This window comes from Geotrypetes seraphini, chromosome 2, assembly GCF_902459505.1.
Source record: "Geotrypetes seraphini chromosome 2, aGeoSer1.1, whole genome shotgun sequence".
Classification (NCBI taxonomy): Eukaryota; Metazoa; Chordata; class Amphibia; order Gymnophiona; family Dermophiidae; genus Geotrypetes; species Geotrypetes seraphini.
The window spans coordinates 343353744-343377553 of NC_047085.1; the positions used below are offsets into that span (position 1 = coordinate 343353744).

Sequence of the window (23810 nt, forward strand, 5' to 3'; positions counted from 1 at the left end):
CAGATCTATCGTTGTTCTTTTTGCCATGAGTGAGACCATCATTGACAATCAGATAATTAGGGCAGTGACTGTATGGTCATTCAAGCAAGATTCTTCCCAGAGCTTTCATAGCCAACAGCCACCTTGCTCTCATGTTTCTCCTCCCCCCTGAATAAGATCTCATTTTTTTTGTGCATTCGTTTTAGTTATTTGCTGGTAGCCAAGCTGAAATCTCATATAAACGTCTTCAAGTTAATGTCACAGTATCTTCCCAGTATCACATACTAGTACTATGTTTATTTCATTTGCATAATGCCCATCTATTCCACATTTATGGATAATAACTTATAGTTTCCAAGTTTAATAAAGACTTAATATACTGCTTAGAAGAAAACTATCAAAGTTGTTTACGTCTTAGCATAAATAGCATAGATAGTTAGATATATTAAAGGGGCAGAAAACTAATTAAAATGTCCATTAATAAATGTCTAGGAGATGATACCTTACCCTTTCCTTCAAAAGATAAAGCTATATCTGAAAGGAATAAAGATATCCCATTTTAATACCAGGTCTCTTATCCTTACTGCTATAAATCTCTTTCAAAAGATTTTGCTTTACTTGCTGAGAAGATGAAGCTTTGTCAAACAGTAAAAGAAACAGTAAGTGTCCTTGATCCAAACTGCACAATACCTTGTCAGGCACTGCCATCAGAACCAGCTCAGTGTGGCAGACTTTTGTGAGTCTAATTGATATATATCCAAGCTGTGATAAGCACTAAAGCACCTTAAGATGACCCACCGTGCAGTGCACTAAGGTATCCTGCAGTAAGTTTTGCATGTGTGCATGCTACCCACCCACTAAAAAATATTAATTTTTTTTTAGCATTGGGAGTGTGTTTGGGGGCAGAGAGTGGATACAGCTATGCTAATTGGTTAATGCAGGGGTAGGGAACTCCGGTCCTCGAGAGCCGTATTCCAGACGGGTTTTCAGGATTTCCCCAATGAATATGCATTGAAAGCAGTGCATGCAAATAGATCTCATGCATATTCATTGGGGAAATCCTGAAAACCCGACTGGAATATGGCTCTTGAGGACCGGAGTTCCCTACCCCTGGCTTAATGCATGAGCAAGTATTGTGTGTTGGTTTGCGCAGAATTAGCATGTGAGCCCTTAGGGCCAGATTCTATAAACGGTGCCTGTGTTAGGTGCCTACATTGAGGACACCTAGCAATGCCTAAGATCCACATGCAAACCAAATTGTCTTAATTAGCTTAAATGGTGTTGTAACTGACCATAGAAATTGTACAAGTGAGGATAGAACTGTACACATCAACCAGGGATAAATCAAAATGAATAAATGTTTATTAAAATATTAATACAACAGTCTATCGTGTATTCAGTCTGTGTCATGGACCAGGCACAGCCTGTGTTTCGGTGTTTGAGCCTGCCTCAGGGGTACGAATGACATCCAGCAGGTGGCACTCTTATGACGCCAGTTATTGCTGTATGTAGTAAATTGGATACAATCCTAGAGTAAAAGTATATCCCTCCACAGGAATATGCAGCAGTACAGACTCTGCAAGGAAGCACACTAACAGAATGAAGTTAATTGGAAAAAAAACCCACACCAAAACTATAATTAAGAGTTCCATGTGGATCTTGCAGCAGCCCTCCAATGCCTATTGATGCTTCCCTGAAAAGTAGGTGTGGTTAGGGGCGGGGAATAGGTGTGGTAGACTTAGGCATTGCTAGACATCTGCGTTAGGTGCTGGTAAATTAGACCAGATAAAACTTGGCCTAATATACTGGTGCATACCCCTAGAACGCCTATGGGCTAGATTCACTAAGCAAACCGATCGTGTACCGATCGGTTTGAGACCCGATTTCCCTCTGACCCGATTCACTAACCTCTCCTCCGATCCAATTCTGATCCGTTAATGCAAATGAGGGGAAACAGCATGCAAAGTAGGCAGGGATGCGATTCACAAAAAAAGAGGGACACTGACTGGGCTGAATGATCCAAAAATAAGCGACTGCTGAAGGAGGACCAGTCGCTCAGGTCATTTCCGACTGCCCTGCCTTCTGCTGCCCCGATCTCCTGCTCTCAGCCCCGATCTCCTGCCTGCCCCGAAACTCTCCCGCTGCCCCTACTCTCCTGCCCTTCCCCGCAGTGCAAGTTCGTGGTTTTAACCCGCGGGCTTAAAGCGGGTTAAAACCATGGGCTTGCAAAGAAAAAAAATAGCAAAAAAAAAAGTTTTCTGCTCTGCCAAGCACGGAGGGCCAGTGCATGCGCAGACCATCTACAGTCAAGGAAGATGGTCTGCGTATACTCAAGGATCGCTCTCCAGCGATCTGTGCGGTCAGTGCGGGGTATGCCAACGATTGCCCCCATTTGCATAGAGGCCTTTTGTGACTTTGTCGGCCTGCATGCAATCGGACACAGATCGGACACGGAAAGTAAGGTTAGAACATAAGAATAGCCTTATTGGGTCAGACTAATGGTCTATCAAGCCCAGTAGCCCGTTCTCACGGTGGACATTCCAGATCCCTAGTACCTGGCTAAAACCCAAGGTGTAGCAATATTCCATGCTACCAATAGAGGGCAAGCAGAGGCTTCCCCCATGTCTTTCTCAATAACATACTATGGACTTTTCCTCCAGGAACTTGTCCAAATATTTCTTAAAACCAGCTGCGCTATCCGCTCTTATCACATCCTTTGGCAACATGTTCCAGAGTTTTAACTATTCTCTGAGTGAAAAAAATTTCCTCCTTTTGGTTTTAAAAGAATTTTCCTATAACTTCATTGAGTGCCCACTAGTCTTTGTAATTTTTGACAGAGTGAAAAATCGATCCATATGTAGCCGTTCTACTCCACTCGGGATTTTGTAGACTTAAATCATATCTCCCCTCAGCCGTCTCTTTTCTAAGCTGAAGAGCCTCAACTATTTTAGGCTTTCCTCATACGAGAGGAGTTCCATCCCCTGTACCATCTTGGTCGCTCTTCTTTGAACCTTTTCTAGCGCCACTATATCTTTCTTGAGATAAGGAGACCAGAATTGGACGCAATACTCCAAATGAGGTCGTACCATGGAGTGATACAGGGGCATTATGACATTCTTAGTTTTGTTAACCATCCCTTTTTGAATAATTCCCAGCATCCTGTTTGCTTTTTTGGCCGTCGCCACACATTAGGTGGAAATTCATTGTATTGCCTACAATGACACCCAGATCCTTTTCTTGAGCACTAACCCTCAAGGTGGGCCCTAGCATCCGGTAACTGTGATTCAGGTTATTCTTCCCAATGTAATGTAATGTAATGTAATTTATTTCTTATATACCGCTACATCCGTTAGGTTCTAAGCGGTTTACAGAAAATATACATTAAGATTAGAAATAAGAAAGGTACTTGAAAAATTCCCTTACTGTCCCGAAGGCTCACAATCTAACTAAAGTACCTGGAGGGTAATAGAGAAGTGAAAAGTAGAGTTAGAGGAAAAATAAAAATAAAATAAACATTTTTACAAGACAGCATTGATCTAAATACTTTGGAAGGTAGAAGAGAGGAGAGAAAGGAATAGAAGCAGAAGGGGGAGCCGTTGAATAGTAGAATTCTGGAGAAATTTAAATGATAGAAATAGAACAAAACAAAGACAAAAGGCAAAACAATAGATAAGATTAAAGATAAATCATAAGCTGGAAAGAAAAATAAAATAAAACTTTGTCTTCAATCCACGGTTTCAGCGTCAGTGATGAAGTGCATGACTTAGCATTTGTCCACATTAAATTTCATCTGCCATTTGGATGCCCAGTCTTCCAATTTCCTAAGGTCATAGAAACATAGAACATGACGGCAGAAAAGGGCCACGGCCCATTTAGTCTGCCCACACTAATGGCCCACCCCCTAACTACCTGCAATTTTTCACAATCTGCATGTGTTTTAACAACTTTGACCAGTTTAGTGTCATCTGCAAATTTAATCACCTCACTCGTCGTTCCAATTTCCAAATCATTTATAAATAAGTTAAATAGCACCGGTCCCAGTACAGACCCCTGCGGCAATTCTTAATCCACAACTGAACTTCGCCACCTAGCCCATGACTCTTTAATTCTCTCAGGAGCCTCTTGTGAGGAACTTTATCAAAAGCTTTCTGAAAATCTAGATACACTATATCAACCGGCTCACATTTATCCACATGTTTATTCACACCTTCAAAGAAGTCAAGCAAATTTGTGAGGCAAGATCTCCCTTGGCTGAACCCATGCTGACGCCGTCTCTTTAAATTATGTTTGTCTACGTGTTCTATAATTTTATTTTTTATAATCGTTTCTACCATTTTGCCCGGCTTAACGGTCTGTAATTTCCTGGATCTCCCCTTTTTAAAAATCAGCGTAACATTGGCCACCCTCCAAGCTTCAGGTACACAAGTGATTTTAGTAACAGGTTACAGACCACTAACAGCAAGTCAGCAATTTCATGTTTGAGTTCTTTTTAGGTTAGTGAATCTAGCCCTATAAGTCTGCTTAGGCATCACTAGGCGTAATCCTATAAACAACATTTAGCATCAATCCCTCCTTTTTCCTACTGGACTTACCTCTCCCTATGCACCCTAGCATCATTCTAACTTTCAATGTCACCTTTTCAACATGTTTGGCCACCTTAAGATCATCACATAGAATCACACCCAAGTCCTGTTCTTCTGATGTGCACATAAGTTCTTCATCCCGTAAACTGTATCGTTCCCTTGGGTTTTTGCAGCCCAAATGCATGACCTTGCATTTCTTAGCATTAAATTTTAGCTGCCAAATTTCAGACCATTCTTCAAGCTTCGCTAGGTTTTTCTTCATGTTATTCACACCATCCGAGGTATATGCTCTATTGCAGATTTTGGTATCATCCTTAAAGAGGCAAATATTATCCGACAGTCCTTCAGCAATATCATTTATAAAAATGTTTAAAAGAATAGGCTCAAGAACAGAACCTTGAGGCACACCACTGGTAACATTCCTTTCCTTGGAGCGATCTCCATTGACCATTACCCTCTGTCGCCTTCAATTTAACCAGTTCCTGGTTTTAATGCCTTACAGTGCCTACGAATGCTTAGGCACCGCTAGGCATGATTCTATAAACATTGCCTAGCACAGGGGTAGGCGATTCCGGTCCTCGAGAGCTGGAGCCAGGTCAGGTTTTCAGGATATCCGCAATGAATATGTATGAGATGGATTTGCATGCACTGTCTCCTTGAGATGCAAATCTATCTCTCATGCATATTTATTGTGGCTATCCTGAAAACCTGACCTGGCTCCGGCTCTCAAGGACCGGAATTGCCTACCCCTGGTCTAGCAGATAATTACCAATCGTGCTCAATGGTTCCTAGGAGCTAGGCACCGTTTAAGAATAAGGGCCTTCATTTTATGCCTGCTAATGATATTACCCACTTAAATTTGTATTTTAGGGGACCTTTTACTAGAGGATTTTGTCACATTAGGCCTGGATTCAACAAATGGTGCAGAAAAATAATGCTGGAAAAAAATCAGCACTCAGTGCTATTCTATAATGAAGGGCATTCAGGTATAGGGATTTAAAATGAATGTCCTAATATTCAAAATATTGAAATCGCCTGCTTGGGGCTAGCCTGGAATTTTCAGCAGCACTTAACTGTCACTTAAGTGCCATTGAAAATGGTTAGCGCCCAAGCCGAAACTGGCTATTTTGTGGGCATTGCGGGAGCAAAATCAGCACTTAGCAGCTTAAGTGCTGATTTTCCACACTTGGGGGTCCTTTTACTAAGGCGTGCTAACCAATTTAGTGTGCGCTAATCGATTTAGCGTGCGTTAAATGCTAAGGTGCCCATTATATTCTATGGGCACCTTAGCATTTAGCGCATGCTAAATCAGTTAGCGCACCTTAGTAAAAGGACCTCTTTATTAGATAAGAGAGCTGTATAAAATGCAATCTTTTCTTTATATGGTTCATTCTAGCCAGTTAAATGCTGAATATTGTACTTAACCGTCTGTTTTTTGCCATCTCCATTTACTTTCAGTGACACTGCCTGGATATCGTCCAACATTTAGGGCTCCTTTTACAAAGCCGCGTTAGCGGTTTAACGCGCGTAATATTGTGCACTAATTTGCCGGCTGCACTAGCCACTACCGCCTCCTCTTGAGCAGGCGGTGGTTTTTCGGCTAGCGCGCGCTAAAAAGGTGCGTGCGATAAAGCCGCTAACGCGGTTTCGTAAAAGGAGCCCTTAATTTCCAAGGATAATGTTGACAGTAATCGGGGAAAATTGCTGATTGCTGCTGGCTAAATATCAGGCCAGAAGACGGCAGGTTGATTCTGCCTCCTGTACTCTTAAAATATATTTTCTTCAGACATCTGAATAATCTCTTGAACTAACAGCACAAATAGTACTGCATTAGCCCATTTTACAATACTGCATTTAAATCTGATTGTTAATTTATTATGTAAGAGGAAGGCCTTAGTACTGAAACTAATAAAAGGTCATTCTGAGACTTGACATTTCCAGGTATTACAGGCTCTGTGAAAGATGGGGATTAGTGAGCAATAGCACAGCAGATAGATTTTAGTACAGTGATCTCAAACTCAAACCGTTTGTGGTACCTTGGTTTACGAGTGCACTGGTTTGCGAGTGTTTTGCAAGACGAGCAAAACATTCACAAAATCGGTGCCTCGGAAACCGAGTGTGCCTCGATTTGCAAGCGGCGCCCCCTGTGATCCGGCACCCCCCTCCCCCCCGCCGCGATTGGGTACCCCCCTCCGCTTCTTACTGTCATCTGGGCACCGGCACCGGCATGTCCTCAGAGATCTCGGAGAGAGCGTGAACTCGCAGGCCTTGAGCATGCGCAGATGCTCAAGGCCCAGCAAGAAGAGGAGGCCGATCTTCGGGCACCGGCACCAACGCACAGGACATGTCGGTGCCGGTGTCCAGATGACAGTAAGAAGTGGCGGGGGTTGCCAGATCGCGGTGGGGGGGGTGCTGGATTGCGGGGGGGAGGGTGCTGGATCGCAGGGGGGCCTTCAGGGGGAGCAATGCCAGTTCTCGTGGGGGGGGGGGGGATAGAGCAGCGCCACTGGCCTCAGGGGGTGGGAACGTATCAAAGCGAGTTTCCATTATTTCCTATGGGGATACTCGCTTTGATAAACGAGCATTTTGGATTACGAGCATGCTCCTGGAACGGATTATGCTCATAATCCAAGGTACCACTGTATTTGGAGGGCCTCAGAAAAAATAGTTAATGTCTTATTAAAGAAATGACAATTTTTCATGAGGTAAAACTCTTTTTATAGTTTATAAATCTTTCCTTTTGACTAAGGGCTCCTTTTACCAAGCCGCACTAGCAGGGTTCACACACGTGACTTTTCATCACGCGCTAACCCCCGTGCTGGCCAAAAACTACCACCTGCTCAAGAGGAGGCGGTGCGTCCGGTGGTTTAATGTGCGCTATTATGCGCGTTAAACCGCTAGCGCGGCTTTATAAAAGGAGCCCTAAGTCTTAATAATAATATTGTCATTTATAGCTGAAGAGACACATGATCAAGAAACTGTTTTATTTTACTTTTGTGATTATGATAAAAATACCGAGGGCCTCAAAATAGTACCTGGCGGGCCGCATGTGGCCCCCAGGCCGCAAATTTGAGACTGCTGTTCTAAAGGGTTTGTTTAGAAATTGCAGACATAGACTGGCTAGTGCGTTAGTGGCAAAATAATGCTCAGAATTTAGGAAGTTTACCCCCTCGTACATATACTACTAATTTCAAGCTTACATATACTATACTAATTGTCCTGCTTGTTGAGACTGGGTATTAAACATTAAAAATTAATACTAATATCGATTCTACAACATTTCAAGGATATATTTTAAAACACTATTTTGGATTGTCAGAGATAACCAATTCCATAGACACCTGCGTAGCACACTTAAGAGAGTGTTTGCAGTTACTATATCAAGTGGGCAAGATTGAAATTAAGGCATTTACAGGATTTCAAGAACAGTTTAGCCATTCGAGGGCCACAATGGAGATAGTAGACTTAGGACAAACACCCAAAAAGTCTGATTTAATTCCCACTCTGCCTACCGGTCCTAAATGCTGCTGGGAACAGATGACTTTCCCATCAGAATTTTTTCCCGAGTAAATAAACCTAGTGTGCAATATGGATTTGTATTTTAAATCTCACCTATTACTGTACATTTGATTAAAACAAAATATAGTTTTGCCTTATTGAAGTTCCAGGGCAAGGAGTAATTTTCTAATGCCACATATTAAATGTTATAAGACCGGTTTACCGGAGCTATTGCTTTCTACAGGTCTGTCTAACATAAGCCAGCGACAGTCCATAGGAGCTCCATGAGCTTACTGCAATTGGTTGCAGTGTCCTGGCCTGATCTATTCATTAGTATTGCATTTCCTGTTTCTGGAGTGTAAAGCTATGGTCTTATGGAGTACATGATATAATGGCCCTTTGAGCTATATCTGATATGGTGGAAGTCACAAGACACTTGTTCTGTTTCACAGGTTTCCTCCCTCAAGTGAATGGCTCAGATCGCTCCGTGCTTCAGCTTCCGTTCCAAGGGTGCATGCAGTTTATTCATGTGGATGATAAGCTGGTGGACTTGCATGCTGTGGAACAAGGCAAGATAGGAAGCTTTGCCAACGTCAGCATTGATATGTGTGCCATTATAGACAGGTAAGCAAGAATTCAGTGGAATTCCAACTTATGTTAGCACATTCTGAGCATATGTATTCAATAGTTTAAAAAAATAAGTCTGTCCTTGGAGCAATTTTTTTTAATCTATCAAGTTGTATTTATTTGTTTATTTTACTTATTAGAACAAAATCGATGCTAGGAGAATACGGGGCAATAGTTATCAATGTAAGCTATCATTAAGACATGATATTTTACTGTTAATCCCACTTATTTGTAACTAAGGGGTAGATACTCAGTTGGAAGTACTGACTGCCACTGGCTTTATGCCTGAATATTCAGTGGTGGGCAATGTCTGGGCTCTGGCATGGAATATCTGGGCATATGCGATTGTATAAAACATAGCCAGTTACGTGCAATATTGAGCACTTAAGTGACAGGACTGTGTTTTATGTGGTTATCTTAGCCACTTAAGTGCTAAATATCAGCATTTAACTGGTTAAGTGTCTATTACACTCTGGGAAACCCCCCCCCAAAAAAAAAATAGTTGATTTCAGATTAGGCACTAATACAGGGATGTCAAAGTCCCTCCTCAAGGGCTGCAATCCAGTCGGGTTTTCAGGATTTCCCCAATGAATATGCATGAGATCTATTTGCATGCACTGCTTTCATTGTATGCTAATAGATCTCATGCATATTCATTAGGGAAATCCTGAAACCACGACTGGATTGTGGCCCTCGAGGAAGGACTTTGACACCCCTGCACTAACAGGTCATTTTTAGTGGCATTGTTTAAGTGCTACTAAATATACCCGGGTAGCTCTGGACAAGTGATTTAAACAGCCAGAAGTCATAAAATGGGATCTGTGCCAAAACAGCATTGGTTAGCGGTAGAATAACATATGAACAGTTGCCCACATTAAAAATTATGCCTCTACTTTAACATTTATGTCTGTTCATATAAGACAAGTTCATTGACAATATTTGTATTTGCATTTTGAACTAGATTAATACTAATATATAATTGATTTGCTATGCTGAACAGTGGAGGTACAATGGCTCGCTATTCATACAGTATTTGTGATTTTGCAAATCTGTGGGTATGTGAATTGTCACTGCTATTTGCACCACTATGTTTGTGTATTTGTAAACTTGCACTTTTATAAATCAGCTTTCTTCACTTTTGCTTCTGAAAATGGCCACCAAGTGTGCCGGAAATGAATTGCAAGCAAGAACTCTAAAAAAGAAGAAACTTGCATGCAGGAATCTAGCCCTTTTTTCCTATAAGATTATTATTCACTTTCCATGGTTTTGAAGAACCACATGTATTGCTGAAACCTAACATCTATTTTCCCATAGATGTATTGTGTTCTTGTTTGTGAATTTTCAATTTATGAAGATTTTCAGGAACCATATTGCCACAAATAATGAGAACACACTGCAGTTAGTCTTAGGGGTAAGTCATGCAAAGCCAACTGAATCATGAATCCTTGAAAAAGGAATGCACGTTACATAAAATAGAAAGATGATGCAATGCAGATTACAATTTTGACTTGCTGGCATTTTCTTGTCTTTTTATATCCATTCACCAGTCATATTTTTTCCACTGAAGAGTAATAAAAAAGATTGTATGGTCTGCCTCCTCACACTAGAATTTCAGGCATTAGGTTTGAGGTCTGGTTGAATGCCCCCCATTTTGCCATGTCAGCTCTTGATCCGTCGGCTTGGTTACTGACATTGGTCTTGGAAAAGGGAGAGCAGGTAGAATTATGCAATTGGGACTTTGTTGACTGCTTAACCTCCCAGAGATCTTGTTTCAAAAAGCCAATATAATCATCCCATAAACACTGCAAACACTCCAATTATCTCTGATATAGTTTTTCTAGAACCTTATCTGATTTGTTGGTTGTCTTCCCGAGATCTTTTGTTCCTTCCTAAGTAAAAAGCGAACCTTTATACTCATCACATATGGATACCTCTGACATTATTTGATGACAGGTACCGAACCATTTCATACAAATATTCTACAACAAGGAAGCTAGAAATATAATCAAGTCCACTCTCAGCCAGAGAGCTCACCGTATTAGAATACCTGACCAATTTGTGCACTGGCAATGCATCATCTGTGTAAATAATATTTTCAGTCTTTGGTAAGGCTGCATGGAAAGATTGGGTGATTATTTCATACTTATTAATACTGAAAAGTGAATGTAAAGTTTCAGATTGATAGGGTATTTTACATCTTCTTATCTTGATATTTTGATTAAGACACTGCGTGGTTTGGGGACAACAATTTATAGGAAACCAATAGGTAGGAATAAACTGTTGGCATTATTAGAGTCAACATGTACTTTAGATAGATTGTGAGCCCACAGGGACAGATAGGGAAAATGCTTTTGAGTACCTGATTGTAAAACCACTTAGATAACCTTGATAGGCGTTATATAAACACCTAATAAACTTGAAACATGTAAGTTTTAAAGAGCAATCTAACCAGTATCTTAGACTCATACTAGACTAGACCAATATTCCTGAGTTTGGTAGACAATCTCTTTACATGAAAAAGAGTTACAAAGAGAAAAGATACCCTGAAACTCATGTATCCCTTTTCTTACCTGGATAGCTTGTGTGTTTGTTTTGTAAAATGTATAAGTTTTGGTTGTGAGTCAGTATTCACTTGGAGGTCACTGGTGCAGAATCCACATTTTCCATTTTTTCATTAGCCCTTAGTAATTCCATCCAGACTAGAAGTTGCATTCTGAATCAAATGGTTTACCGTATTTTTCGCTTCATATGATGCACTTTTTCCACCCCCAAAAAGGAGGTAGGAAAGGGGCTGCGTCTTATGGAGCGAATACACCTCTGCACCACCCTCCCCCTCTGTTGCAGCTGGTGCTGCTCACTGCCCTCTTACCTGCTGCAGGAAGAGAAGAGCCGGCGGCGTGCACACAAGTCGTGCCACGATGTCAATTTTGATGTCGAAGAGAAGGTCTGGGCCAGCCAATCGCTGGCCCAGACCTTATCTCCGACATCAGAATTGACGTTGGAGGAAGGCTTGTGGGGCCGATTGCACGCTGCCGGCCCTTTGTGGAGTTGCAGCAGCAGGAGTGTGCTGTTTTGCTGTGTCGGCAGTGGCGTCGGCGTTGGGTGTATGCGGGTCCATGAGTGCAGGAGTCTCGGAGGAGTTGTTGAGGGATCTGTCGTGGGATTTTCGGGCTCCTGGGATGTCAGCAATGCTCCAGTTCCTGTGGTGTGGCCTTGAGGATCTTGACAGCCCGTTCCTATGGCAAGTTCAGTGGTGTGTGTGTGTTTGTGTTAGTGGCACTGAGTGGCCACAGCTTGGTAGGTGAGCCTCTGGTTATTTGGGGTAGTGGGGTGTTGGTATGTTGGGGTTTGGTGAAGGTGTTTTTTTGTGCTCCTTATGGTGCCTGCTAAAAAGTATGGTTCTAGGGGAGAGAGGGGTGGTGGAGCTCGGAGGGGTCATTCTGCAGCGGTGGCAGTGCCTGTTGGTGGACCAGGAAGGAGGAATCGGCACAGCAGGGAGGAAGGCAGGCTTTGTGGGGTTGCAGCAGCAGTGGGTGAGTGGCGGACCAGGGAGGAGGAATCGGTGTAGCAGGGAGGAAGGCAGGCAGACTTCTAGGAGGGAGGAAGGACAAAGGCTGGAAGGCAGTGAGGGGGAGGGGGAAAGAACTCAGAACATAGGAAGGAAGGAGGGAGGAATAGAAAGAGACAATTGTTGGTCCTGAGGAAGTAAGGAAGGAAAGAAAGAACTATCTAGTGCAACCAGAAATCACCAGATAACAAAGGTAGGATTTCAATTTAGTGATCAAAATCTGTCGCGGCAGTATATTTGTTTATTTTTCTAGGGGGCTGGGTTCAGAGGCACAATTTGGTTCAGAATATTTTTTCCTTGGTTTTTCCTCCTCTAAATCTAGGGTGTGTCTTATGGTCAGGTGTGTCTTATGGAGCAAAAAATACGGTACTTAAAAAGAAACCACTCAATATTCAGTGCTGTCTCTGAATGCCCAATCTCTCTTGCCGACACCCACCATGACCCCTCCCCCAAATGATAGCAGCAGGAGAGATGCCCAATCTCTCCTGCCGGAACTTGCCATGACCCCCTCCGAATGATCATGGCAAGAGGGATGGCCAGTCCCTCCTGCTTGGCACCCGCCATGACCATGATAGTTCTCCAGCAGAAGAGATACCCAAACTCTCCTGCTCAACATCCCCCCTGAAAGTTTGCCGGCAGAAGGGATGCTCAGTCCCTCCTGCTGGATACCCAACAAAAGGTAGTCCACTTGGACTCCCCAAGGCCACCCCCACCAGACCCCCCCACTACCTCCCTAACCTTTTTTAGATGACAGGCCGGATAGGTCCTTCCTGCGTCCAGCTGGCAGGCCTGCCTTCGCTGGAATGGGATGCACCAGGGAGGGGCCTAAAGCCTTGATTGGGGGTGGCCTAGGGGATCTGGCCAATCAGAATTTTAGGCCATTCCCAGCACTTCCCATAATGCACTGGGAGACGGGTCTAAGATTCTGGTTGGCCCAGGTGCCTAAGGCCCCTCCTACAGGAGATGCCTTAAGCGCCTGGGCCAATCAGGGCCTTAGACCCCTCCCCGGTGCATCCCAAGATGCACCAGGAAGGGGCAGGCCCACCATTCCAGTGAAGGCGGGCCTGCTGGCCAGACGCAAGAAGGATCAGTCCAGCCGGCCATCTGAAAAAGGTTAGGGGGGAGTCCAAGTGGGGTTAGGGGGGTCCTGGTAGGGATGGGGGTTTCAGGTGGGGTTAGGGGGTCCTGGTAGGGGTGGGGGTCTGGGTGGAGTTAGGGGGTCCTGATGGGGGTTAGTGGTACAGTGGGGGTGGCCTGGAGGGGGTCTGGGTAGGAGGAACTGGGCATCCCTCCTACCAGCAAACTTTTGGGAGGAGGGTGTCTGGCAGGAGAGATTGGGTATCTCTCCTGCTAGAGAACTATTTGGGGTTATGGTGGAACTGGCTATACCTCATGCCGCGATCATTTGGGGGGTCGTGGTGGGTGTCAGCAGGAGAGATTGTGCATCTCTCCTGCCACGATCATTCATGGGGGTCACGGCGGGTGTTGGAAGGAGAGATTGGGCATCTCTCCTGCTGCGATCATTGTGTGTGGGGGGGGGGAAATAAGTTGCCTGGGCCACTGAACTGATTGTGGCGGCTGCATCAGTTCATCGGCCTGATCCGGAATTTATACCTGTTTTGAATTTGTCTAAGTCAAAACGTAGAAGTTCCATCCAGGCAACCTTTTAAACTTTTCGATTATGGCTGCCGGTTGACTAAGTCTAGGTTGGCCCACCTCCCTCCCACCTCCTGGCCTACCCACTCCTCCAAAAATGCTCCTTTTTGCTCTGGACACACAGAGGCAGTGAAAAGGTCTAAGTTGGTTTTAGATACATGTAAAACCCTGTTTGATTGTCGGTACTTGGACAACCTGTCTTTTTTTTAAACATATTTTTATTGAAAGTGAAAAAGGTCACAACCAGATACAAAGTCTACAACCTGACTTTTTGATCATCCAAGTGCCAATTTAGGCTAGTTTTTAGACGTATTTTCTTTTTGATTATGCACTTCATTGTGTTAAAAAAAAAAACCAAAACGATAAAATCAAAAAATTAAAGCAAAAACTTTTTAAAATATATATGTGGATCACTCATATCATTTATAATATAATGTCTCTAAGGACCCACTGTATCTATTATATTCTATTATATTTCCGTGAAGACAATGCCTTGATAAATATGAAGCCTGTTTGAGCTTATATTTGGTGGAGATGGTTCAAACTATGGGGCTCATAATTAAAATATCCAGACATCCAAAGACCTGCCTAAGTCAGTACTTGGACATCCTAATCAATGGGACATCCAAGTGATAATAATCAAAACCCTTTTCCTGGACATCTAGCGAGATGTTTTTCCCACTGTGCATCCAGAGTTCAACAGGGCATGTTAGGAGGAATATTATGGGTGGCGTTTCGGCAGGCTCTGGGCAGGCTTAAACTTAGACATCCTGCAGGGATAATCAAATGTTTTGGCAGACGTCCTGGATGAAACTTATGTTTTAAGCTAGACCTGTTTTAAAAGGGTATAAGTGTTAAAAGGTAAAGTAAAGACCCACACACTTCCCCAATGCTCACTGACCCCCTCACATCCCGCAAAGGTCAGAATACAGAAGTACATTCTTGTCTCTAGTACAGCAGCACCTGGTATAGGAAAGCCTAGTAAACCTACACACAGGTGGGTGGGCTAGTGAACCATAAAGAGGAGTAACCATTCTAACCACTATGTTTATGGTGGAAAGTATGAGCCCCCCAAAACTTATTGTACTACCACATAGGTGTCACCTACAGCAATAAGAGCTATTGGGGTGGTAGACAACTGGATACTGCAGGTTTGGGGGTGTTTTGGAGGACATGCATAAGAACTTAAGAATAGCCTTACTGGGTCAGACCAATGGTCCATCAAGCCTAGCATGTCTGTGTGGCTCCATTAAGATGCTGGTCCCTTCCATGTTCAAATGGACTTGATCTGGATGTTTTGCATATGGATGCTTTTGTATTTGAAAATGGCCAAAAATGTTAGACGTCCTAATGACCATGAGATCCAAATAGGTCATTTCCTCCCCCGCACCCCCCAAAAAAATTGGACATCTAGCAGTTTCAAAAATGGATGTTTCCTCACCCCAACTTTTGGGATGCCTTGTGAATAACGTCCAAAGTTGGACTCAGACGCAACTATCGAAAATGCCCAAAGGCAGAACTAATCAAAGATTGGCTGACCAAAGACAATCTAGGCTGTCTCTTCCTAACCGAAACATGGCTCACCTCTGAGTCAGATCCAAGCATCACAGAATTCTGCCCCAAAGGATATAAACTTGAAGTAGTATGTCGAGAAAACAGAAGAGGAGGAGGTCTAGCAATCATAACAAAAAACAATCTCAACATCGACGTACTGACCAAGCACTCCACCCCTTATCTTGATCTGCTAGCCTGCCAAATATCTGACAAATCACTCAATTGAAACCTGAACTGTCTTATTTGCTACATTACACCAGATAAATGGAACACTTCAAAACAAGAACTTGAAGAATTCATCTTCCAGAACTCACTCTCCTCCACACATAACCTGATCCTCGGAGACTTAAATCTCCACTTAGAAGATCAATCATCCAAACAAACAACAGATATACTCTCATACCTCAACACTTTATCCTATCAAATTCTCAACCCAGAACCCACACACGAAAAAGGTCATCAACTTGATATAGCAGCTTACTCATCTCCAAATCAAAACACACAAAACATCTACATCTCAAACGGGTCCTGGCACCCTACTCTATGGTCAGACCATTTCAAATATTCATTCACCATCAATTGGGCTCAAAATAACAACAAACCCATCCCAAAGAAAACACTCATCAAATTCAGACCGAAAATCGAACCTCACACATTCTGGAACACAGTTGACCCCGAAATCGACCCCAACAACCCCAAAGAATTCATAAACAGCTGGCGGACCCTCAGTGAATCTACACTAAACGAACTTGCTCCAATAAAAAACAAAAACAAAATAGACAGACCATCTAATAAATGGTTCGACGACGAACTTCTACAACTAAAAAGAAAATGCAGACAATTAGAAAGGTCATGGAAAAAACAAAAACACAACCACATCAAAGATGAATGGAAAATCCTTATCAAACAATACAATACCAAACTGAAGGAAAAACGAAAAAACTACTACTCCAAACTCATCAGCACCGAAAAACCAGACACAAGAATACTTTTTGACATCTTAAGAAATCTCACCGATACCAAACCATTTCTCGCCACCCAAGGAAACCAAACTCCCACAGCCACCCAATTAGCGGATCACTTCAAACACAAAATCATCACAACCAGATCCACATTCAACAATTCAAGAACCAACATAGAAGAAATACGAATCAATCCCAAAACAGATGAAGCAATACCAGCAGACAGGATATGGACAAACTTCCCAAAGATACAATGGTCAGACTTGAACAGACTTTACAAAAAATACAGCAAATCCTCATGTGACTTGAACAACTGTCCCTCATACTTACTAGCAACAGCTTCCACCAAATTTAAAGCTAGCCTCACACTATGGCTTCAAACAACACTAAGTGAAGGTCATTTCCCACCGGAATTAGGAGAAATCATAATTACACCTATCCTAAAAGATCCCAAAGGTCCTATAGATAATCCTGCAAACTATAGACCAATCGCTTCAATCCCTCTATACATTAAAATAACAGAAGGCCTTGTCGCACAACACCTCTCCAACTACCTTGAAGACCATCACATACTACATCCATCACAATCTGGATTCAGATCCAACCATAGCACAGAAACTCTACTGATATCACTATTAGACATTGCACGACAACACCTCAGCAAAGGAAACAAGCTGCTTCTCATTCAACTCGATCTTTCTGCGGCATTCGACCTAGTTGACCATCACACACTACTCCAGATATTAGACGCAATAGGAATCTCAGGTAATGTTCACAAATGGTTCCAAAGCTTCCTCAAAACACGAACATACAAAGTCAAATCAAAAGAGCACATATCCGAACCATGGTCAAACCCATGTGGAGTACCACAAGGATCACCATTATCACCCATATTATTTAACCTCTTCATAGCATCCCTAGGCATAACCCTAGACGCCCTAAACACAGTATCATTCAGCTACGCAGATGATATAACTATCCTCCTACCCTTTAATATTCAAGACCCCTTATCCACAAACCACCTGAAAATGATAATGGAAACGGTAGAAAAATGGATGTCAAGTCATAAACTAAAACTGAACTCGGAAAAAACTAAATTCCTACTACTGGAAAGGGAAAAAAAACCTTCTCTCACAGAACTAGAAGTAAATACAATCAAGTACCCAATGCAAAGCACACTCAAGATCCTGGGAATTCAACTAGACAGAAACTGCACAATGCAGTCCCAAATCCACAAAATCATCCAAAGAGCATTCTTCACAATACGTAACCTAAGAAAAATAAGAAAATTCTTCAACAAAGACCAATACAAGATATTAGTACAATCCCTAGTACTGAGTATTGTAGATTACTGTAACAGCCTATACCTATCATGCCCAAATTACATGATAAAACAATTACAGACAGTTCAGAACACAGCCCTCAGAATCATCTACTCACTAGGCAAATATGACCACATCACCAAAGCATACCTAGATTCACACTGGCTACCAATAAAAGCAAGATCCCAGTTCAAATTCTACTGTCTACTATACAAAGTAATACATGGAACAGCACCCAGCTACCTAAACAACAGACTACACCGTAACCTCTCACACAGATTAAGGAGAACTCAGAGCCTATTCACTCACCCCCCTCTCAAAGGAACACGACGAAAGAAACTATATGACAGCCTTTTAGCGACACAGGCAGCAAAGATCGATACTACCATCACCAATCTACTGACCAAATCAACAGACATTAAAGCATTCCGAAAAGAAATCAAAACTCATCTCTTCAAAAAACACTTCCCATCATCATAACCTCACAAAAGTATTAGAAAATGCTCTCATGACTACCCTAACACCACCACCAGCAACACCCGAATCCGGACAGTATTATCTCTATTCGTCTAAACAGCAGAATCCGGACAATATTATCTCTATTCGTCTAAACAACCTATCACTATCTAATATCTACTACCAATTTATCCTGGAAAAGTCCAGAACAACAATTGTAACTTAACGCATTCTTGATTATATGTACTGCAATGCTACTGGAAATGTCCAGTCTTCTAACTTGTAATCCGCTTAGAACCGCAAGGCACAAGCGGAATAGAAATCACTAATGTAATGTAATGTAATGTTGTTTGGCATGATTTTTGCCTTTACTGTATTTCCTTTAGGTGGTTCCCCTCCCATTCCTTCTTCTTTTCCCCTCCCTCTTCTGACTTTTCAATCTTTTCTATGATGATTTTGTGGGGTTTTTTCAGTTTTCTATTTTGAATGTAAACCACTTCAGTTTTGGAGTAGCAGTATATAAAAAAAACATGTCAAACATTAAACAGACACTTACGGATCATTTTGTTTCTTGTACCTTGGATCAGACACCTCCTTCCTGACTGAGATATACAGGGAACTCGTATGTTCACAAACTGTCACCAAAGCTTTTGTGTATCCTCCTACTAGAGAGGCATTGTCATTGACAAAGAAATAAATTATTTGACCAAGTATTTTGAAAAGAGATAAGTTTTCAGTTGAGTTCTGAAATGTTTATAAGGAACAGGCTCCAAGGATGTAGTAAGAGCGGATAGCATAGCTGGTTTTAAGAAAGGTTTGGGCAAGTTCCTGGAGGAAAAGTCCATAGTTTGTTATTGAGAAAGACATGGGGGAAGCCACTGCTTGCCCTGTATTGATAACATGGAATATTACTACACCTTGGGTTTTGGCCAGGATTGGCCACCGTGAGAACGGGCTACTGGGCTTGATTGGTCTGACCCAGTAAGGCTATTCTTATGTTCTTATGTTTCCAGCTGTAACAATGTCATTTATGTAATGTAATGTTCCTGTAACCTTTTGTGTGTTGGAAAGCACAGTGAGAATTTTGCACAAGACTTTCTGAACACAAAAGATGCATTAAGAGGATGAAAAGGAAAACATCAATAGTAGAACACTGTTTGGAAAAAAATTAATGAGTTCTGTTTTTTTGTACTCCATTGTCTGTATCTGTCTTTGTGGGAGGGAAAATATAGATGGAGGAATCAATGTTTAAAGCATTTTAACTGGCCACTATCCCCCCCCCCCAAAAAAAAAAAGGACCAAATTCTCCACAAAAGCAAAGCTAAAAGCCAACTGGGGATGCATATTACTTATGATAAGTCTTTATTTATGCAATATTTTATGACATGAAACAGTTCACTTTCAACTTGACGAGCCTGCATCAGGGGTGAACAATGCACATTTACAAGACAGATAATACAAAATGAAAAAATATTAATGCATCATTGTTAAAAGATGATAACACTAAAACAACATATTTTCAATTAAAAATATTTACATATGGGGGCACTAGAGAGCCCGATCAATATGGAGGCTTGAGTCGCAAGCTCCCGTCCACAGCCCCGCTATTCTTGAATTATCACTCACTATCGAGAACCGAAATTGTGCTTTACAACGCTGCAACGATGCCTCAACCCAAGCAGGGAAAGATCGAGGCCGCCTTTGCCGGTTCCTCCGGCGCTAAACGCCCAAAACAAGATCCTCCGACACCTACTAAGGGAGAGACGCACAGGCCACGTGTCGACCCGGAGCTTACAATATCGGAGCAGCTGCAGCTAATATCTATTATGATGTCCGAAAGCAAGGACGATATTAAAGATATTAAACATGAAATAATGAATCTTACTGAAAAATTTTCCACGATGGAAACAAAAATTCAGGTACTTGAGAGGAAGTGCTTACTTGTCGACGAGATCTCCACAAACCAGAAAATGGATCATAAGGCTCTGCATGCCCTGGAGATTCAGTTGGAAGATCTAGGCAACCGTGGTCGGCGTCACAACTTGCGTCTGAACGGTCTTCATGAGGGGGCCGAGGGATCTAACGCCTGTAAGTTCTTCGAAGATTGGTTACCTAAAGTGCTCTCCCTTACATTTGATCGAGCCCTGGAGATCGAGAGGGCCCACCGTGTACCGACCAAGGCCCCGACCAGCTCTCAGCGTGCCAGACCGGTGGTAATGAAGATCTTGAGATTTCCACACGTAGCTATGATTCTGGAAAAAATGAGATCCATCCACAAAATAGAATGGCAGGGTCAAACCATCTACATTTCAGCAGATTATACAAAAGCTACAGCAGAAAAACGATGCAAGTTTCTTGCCATGCGCCCTCGCCTGAGAGCTATTGAGGCGCGCTTCTATCTCCGGCACGCTTCAAAATAACATATCAAAATCGAACAAAAACTTACACCGATCCTGATGAGGTGGACCGATTTTTGAAAGAGCAAGAAGACCTGATTCATATGGATACCTGACTTTTTGTATGCATTATATTGTTTCCTTTTCGCCCTGTTTAGAACGGGGTGTGTTTGCAGTTTGGGCATGTGTTTCTGAACTGCTTTCTATATTGTTCTGAGTGATTAGTTCTTTCCAATATTTTCCTGTATTTTACCATTCACTGGTTATGCGGGGCTGATGGGGGGGAGGCTGCTGACTCGTAGCCTTCATGTTGAGTGTCTCTCTTCCCCTCCATAAGTCTTTGGGTCGCCTTTTGGGCAGGATGGTTACAAGGCCTTTGCCTTGTGGGAGGGGGGGAGTTGGATTGATTGTGGGGAGGGTGGTGGGATGTATGTATCTGTGTATGTGTGGGTTTTTTCTTTTTCTTTTTTATTCATTCTTTCATCAGAATCAGGCAGTTTTAATTTCACTATCCAGTTGTGATTGTTGTGTGGGCTTACTGTACATCCAATGCTTGTGTTATTGTGTATTTAGGTCTTTCCTATGGCATTCTGTAATGTATTATCGTTAAATATTAGAGGGTTAAATCATCCTATTAAGAGAAAAAAAATGCTACTGTATTGTAAACACAAATCTGCACATGTGGTTTTTCTGCAAGAAACAAAATTGAATGTGATTGAATCAGCCAAACTTTAAACGTGATTGGGTTTCTCACTGTTTCTTTTCCCCGGCTGTTTCTTCTAGAGGTGGGGTGGCCATTCTACTTGCCAAGCAACTCCAATATACAATAGTTTGTTCCTCTCATGACTCCCAGGGACGCTGGGTCTCTGTAACATTGGGCATTGCTTCCCACCGTTATACCTTTTTTGCACTTTACGCTCCTAACACTGTAGATCGGGAATTTTTTAGAGCCTTGGCTAAGGAGTTGGCTTCAGTCTCCACCGACTATTTAATAGTGGGTGGGGATTGGAACCTGGTTCTTGATGCATATCTTGATAGACGATCTCAATCCACATATCGTCCTCCACCTACTCTTCCCATGGTGTTAAACATTATTCATACCTATGGTCTTGCGGATGTGTGGCGTCTATTTCATCCCAAAGCACAGGAATTTACATTCTGGTCAGCGCCTCATGCATCAGCAATGCGCTTAGATTATTTTTTACTTTCCCATTCGCTTTTACAATCTGTTCGCTCTTCCTCCATTCTAGCCTGCCCACTTTCTGATCATTCTGCTATATCAATATCCATACATTTATCTGCTTCTACTCCTCCTGCCTCTACCTGGCGATTGAATGCGGCTCTCCTGGAAGATCCTCATTTCCTAGATCAGCTTGAGACGTGGTCTAAAGATTACCTTCTTGATAATGACACCCCAGGGATAACATCCCAGATCCTCTGGGACGCTTACAAGGCATACCTGAGAGGTAAAATCATAGCCTATACAGCTCATCTTAACAAAGAACGTAAGAAAACCCTTGAGGATCTGGATCTACAGATCAAGGCACTGGAAGTACAGTATCATTTCTTACCCATTGCTTCTGATCTGATGCAGATTCGTAAACTCAAATTCCAATACAATACTATCTTATCTGAGCGAGCTGGAATTCTACTAATGCGGGAGGGGGCAGTATATTATAAACACCGTAATACAGCAGGCAAATTATTGGCCAATTATCTTAAACAAAAGAAAAGAGCCAGCCGCATCAAAGCCTTAAAGATCTCTGGATCCCTTATTACTGATCCTATTGAAATATCAGAGCACTTCCTTTCTTTTTATGAGCGCCTATATACTTCGGGGGCCAATCCTTCTGTTGAGGACTTTTCAACCTTTTTTCAAAACTTGAACCCTCCCCCGATTCCACCACAACTATTTGAAGATCTAAATAGGCCTTTAACTGAGATGGAGATCGGTGCAGCCATAGCTGGACTGCGCTCAGGAAAGGCTCCGGGAGGAGATGGTTTTTCACTGGGCTTCTATAAATCCTTTCAAAAAATAGTGATCCCTTTACTTCTTAGGCTATATTCTGATTTTCTGGATAAAGGGAGCAGTGGAGGTACATTTGTCGAAGCTGATATTGTGGTTTTTCCCAAACCTGGAAGAGATCCCTTGTTACCTAAAAACTATAGACCCATCTCTTTACTCAATTATGATTGTAAAATTTATGCGAAACTTCTTGCAGAAAGACTTGCTAAAGTACTCCCTTTGCTTATTCACCCTACACAGTGTGGTTTTGTGAAGGGACGTCTTACCGCTGACAACTCCAGAGTTTTTTGCCATGTGTTACAGGCTGCCCGTCATACTTCCATACCAACTTGTGTTATGTCATTAGATGCCGAAAAGGCTTTTGATTATGTGGAATGGAAATATTTGTTTTATACCCTGCGCTGGTTCCAACTAGGAGATGCATTTGTAGATATGGTAGGTCTTTTATATGCTAATCCTAGGGCCAGATTGAATGTGGATGGGTATTTCTCTTCCTACTTCTCCTTGTCTCGAGGAACGAGACAGGGCTGTCCTTTATCACCCCTCCTATTCAATCTGGCCCTAGAACCTCTATTACGTCAATTAGACTCTTCTCCAGATATTCAGGGTGTCCAGGTTTGTCCCAATGAGGTACGTCTGTCTGCCTTTGCGGACGATGTACTCCTTTACATCTCCAAACCGGAGGACAGCCTTCCATCTATCTTTAAGCTTCTTTCCAAATTTGGTAAACTCTCTGGATACACCATAAACTGGGATAAAACCGAGGTACTACCCTTGAACCCTTCATGCACGCAGGCTATGGTTGTTCCCTATGGACTTACCTGGTGTTCCAATGATCTTAAGTATTTGGGCATTCGTTTCTGTAATACTTGGCAAGATACGGTTGCCTTGAATGTTAAACTGCTGCTAAATAAGATCCAGACCTTATGTTCACAATGGTCACCGTTGCATTTAACATGGTGGGGCAGGCTGGAAACAATTCGCATGATGTTGACACCTCAAATTTTATATGTCTTACAGATGTTGCCACTACCCCTTCCACCTAGCTTATTTAAGCAATTGGATAAAATCCTAACTACATTTCTTTGGAGTGGGAAACCTTCTCGAATAGCGCTCTCTACCCTTAAAAGGCCTTGGGGATTAGGAGGGGTAAATTTTCCGCAGTTTTCTCTGTATGCCAAGG

The 23810-nt window shown here is 42.4% G+C and overlaps 1 protein-coding gene across 4 annotated transcripts in view; it reads left to right on the top strand.

Moving 5' to 3' along the window:
- CNTNAP2 (contactin associated protein 2) overlaps window positions 1-23810 on the top strand; it is a 2440986-nt gene that overhangs the window by 1289449 nt on the left and 1127727 nt on the right. For all 4 annotated transcript variants that reach the window (XM_033930311.1, XM_033930310.1, XM_033930313.1 and 1 more), the window contains one exon: window positions 8513-8684. In XM_033930311.1, the coding sequence (XP_033786202.1) occupies window positions 8513-8684 (172 nt within the window). The remainder of the gene's footprint in view (window positions 1-8512; window positions 8685-23810) is intronic.